The 2943-nt window shown below is 54.3% G+C and overlaps 1 protein-coding gene across 2 annotated transcripts in view; it reads right to left on the bottom strand.

Moving 5' to 3' along the window:
- Window positions 1-280: 280 nt before the first annotated feature.
- Window positions 281-2943, bottom strand: part of POLR3A (polymerase (RNA) III (DNA directed) polypeptide A, 155kDa) — a 46911-nt gene continuing 44248 nt past the window's right edge. For both annotated transcript variants that reach the window (XM_010834182.1, XM_010834183.1), the window contains 2 exons: window positions 2760-2892; window positions 281-986 (listed from right to left, as the gene is read on the bottom strand). In XM_010834182.1, coding sequence (XP_010832484.1) covers window positions 838-986; window positions 2760-2892 — 282 coding nt within the window. In that variant the 3' untranslated portion in view covers window positions 281-837. The remainder of the gene's footprint in view (window positions 987-2759; window positions 2893-2943) is intronic.

Here is a 2943-nt window from a genome sequence, read left to right as displayed (position 1 = left end):
GCAGGGCAGGGGCCTGCCCCACTCCTCATCTCCATGTACACCGGGAGTCCCCACCTCAGCCAGCTCTAAACTCTGGAGAGGCTTCTACAGGCCACAAAGAATGAGTTTGACTCATGTGCCCCCATGGGCATCGGAAATATACACAAAGAGGGTGGCATGGGAGTCTGCAAAAGGTGTTTCAGAGCAGCTTGGCCTCATGACAGTTTCAACACAGTTTCAAATCCTAGATAGCCCCATTTGCTTAACTAGTTTTTCCAAGGATGCTTCAAAGCTGGCTCTCTTGGTTTCCACAGCTTCTTGGTTTCAAAAGGAAAACTAAAATAACAATAAAAACTCCAAATTCTTCAGTGAGCAAATAAATACTACGAACAATATTTACATTAGTATGTCACATTGGGAGATTCCAGCATGACCAGGGAACGGAAGAACTGAGAATGTGCCCTGGCTTTGGGGCTTAGCACTGGCTCCTGGTCAGGCTGGGACTCCTGTGAGTGAATGGAGGGACAGGGGAGGTGGAAATGAGCAGAGATGCTTGGCTGGGGCCTCCTTACAAGTCCAGGGAGGTGGAGTAGGCAGGAGGTGCATAGCTGTCCCCAGATTAAGCAGGTTTCAAAAAGACAGAAAAATCCCGGTTTACCCCACCAAGCACTGTGCTATGGCTGGGGTCATGGGATGAGCAGCTCCCAGCACTCAGGGAACCTTCTCCAACAGCCAGCATGGTAGGGGCAGCAGGGCCTCGGTCCTGGGGAGCACAAAGCTCAGGAGTTGGCTGCTGGCCTCCAGCCCTTTTCCAGGTGACAAGGAGCCAAGGTCAGGAACAGCCCCCTCTTCCTTGGACTAGGTGACAAGGGGGATGTGGAATTCGTTTGTGTCGAAGATGAGGGGCCTCCTGGGAGGGCTGGGGTCCCTGTTGGCCTTGTGGAGCAGCTTGAAGAGTCCAGTTCCAATGTTCATGGGGATCCCCATGATGATGCATTCAGACACCCCTGAAACCAACCAGAAAGGAGGTGAGAGAGCGTCTCTACACTTGGGGAAGTCTTCAAACAGGACAGAAAGACTACTGACTTGGAGTCCCAGCCCCCACGTGTTGGACCTGGGCTGCTCACTTTACTCCTCTTCTATGGATGCTGAAGGCATGGCCTGGTGCTCCTGGGCAGGCGGGGGGAGTTCCTGCATCTGGTTGAAGGGAAGTACTTGCTCACAGCCCCGCTGCTGCCTCAGCAGCCTTTCTGCCCAAGCTAAAGGCATCATGTGGCCTCACCTTTCAGCACTAAACTCAAACAGCAAGGATACACTGAATGATGCTCAGGAAACCCCAAGTTTGCCACCCAGCATGTCCTTAGCTTAGGGCCCAGGGAACAAGCAAATGGGACCGCAGCGAGCAGATGCCAATCCCCATGGAAACAGCAGCACAGATTTGTTCTGTGCCCAGGGGTCAGGGGTGGGCCAGGGGTTAACACCACCCCAACCTCGGAGTCCACAGCTTGAATCAGAAACACTGAGAAGGCAGGGTCCCTCATGGGAGTGACAGGAGCCAGGCGACAGTGTAGATCCTTTCTCCAAGCTCCCTTTCAGCTTTCTAAGATCTAAATGTTGGGCTCTGCATGAAGCTTCTGGTTCTATAGTAAGCAAGTGTGTATCTGCTGTGTTCTGGGCTTTGTGCTATCAGGGGCCAGAGAGGCAATCAAACTAAAACCCAACATAGAGTGAGGGCTGACACTAAGTTACAACATGCAGAGGACCAGGGGACTTTAAAGCTGGGGCAGGGCAACCACGCCAGGCCCCTAAAGGTGGAGCGGGGTGCTGGGTCTCAGGCCTGCAAGCAGGCTTGCTCTCACTTTTGGCTGGGCCTTGCCCTTCTCCTGCCCCCATCTCTGCCTGCTTTTCTTTCCTTTCACCCTTCGTTATAGTAAAGAACTGCCTAATTTCTCTTTCCCTCTATTTGCAACCTGTCACCCTAATCTTAGAAGCAAAAAGTAGGCACACACTGCCTGGTCCCATCTGCCCATCACCTAGGGTGCTGAGTCCACACAAGGAGGTGAGAAGGGAAACGGCCACTAGGAAGCGGAGCTCTGGCGGCAGTGCTTGGGGCCAGGCGCGGCGTCACTGTCTGAACCCCAAACTCCCACCTCAGGCCACAGGGTCTTGCTGTGGCACGAGAAAGGCTGGAGTAAAGTGGGCACTCTGGGGCGCGGGGAGCAGAGCTCAGCTGTGACAGCCACCCCTCTCCCCTAGGCCCGCCAGACCGGCTCTGTGTGGGGAGGGCAGGCCAGCGCAGGGCGAGACTCTGATAACGAGTTAGTGCCCTTGGTCTTCTCCCTGTGAAAGGGCTGATATCCATGCCTCAGCAACGTGCTGAGATGGCACACAAGGCACCCGGTGGAAGCGTGCCAGCTGCCTCGTTCAGGGAGTTGGGACTGCGGGAGCGCCTGGGGCAGGACCAGAGTGGCTGACTCTCATTCTGAAGGCTAGAAAATTCCTACCTGCCCAGGGGTGACCTCTCCTCTGTCCTGACTGAACAGGGTTCTAAAGGATGTGGGGGACGCAGGCTGCCGCAATCAGGCTTTGGAGATAAAAGATCGGTTAGCTCTAATTCTGTGAGCTGCGACTTGACTCTTAAAACAAGGCAAAGCTCTCCCTGCTCAGTTTCTCTTGAGAAGCCCTGGCCATGGTCTAAACTGTAAAAAACAAAACAAAACAAAAAACCAACAAAACCCCACAAAGGCCTCTGGTGAGGCTGCTGCAAGCACCAAACCTACCACACACAGAGTCCTTCTGCCCAAAGTAGGCAGCGTCAAAAAGGTGGTCGGCCGTCTTCTCAAACGAAGCCAGCATCAGCACGCTCTCCTTCATCTTGGCCAGGCCAAACCTGGTGATGCCCAGGACTTCACCCTGTGCCAAGGGACAGAGCCAAAGTGGGGACTCCTGCCAGGTCGAGAATGC

This window comes from Bison bison, unplaced genomic scaffold, assembly GCF_000754665.1.
Source record: "Bison bison bison isolate TAMUID 2011002044 unplaced genomic scaffold, Bison_UMD1.0 scf7180017864029, whole genome shotgun sequence".
Taxonomy (NCBI): domain Eukaryota; kingdom Metazoa; phylum Chordata; class Mammalia; order Artiodactyla; family Bovidae; genus Bison; species Bison bison.
This window is presented reverse-complemented; position numbering and strand designations above follow the sequence as displayed.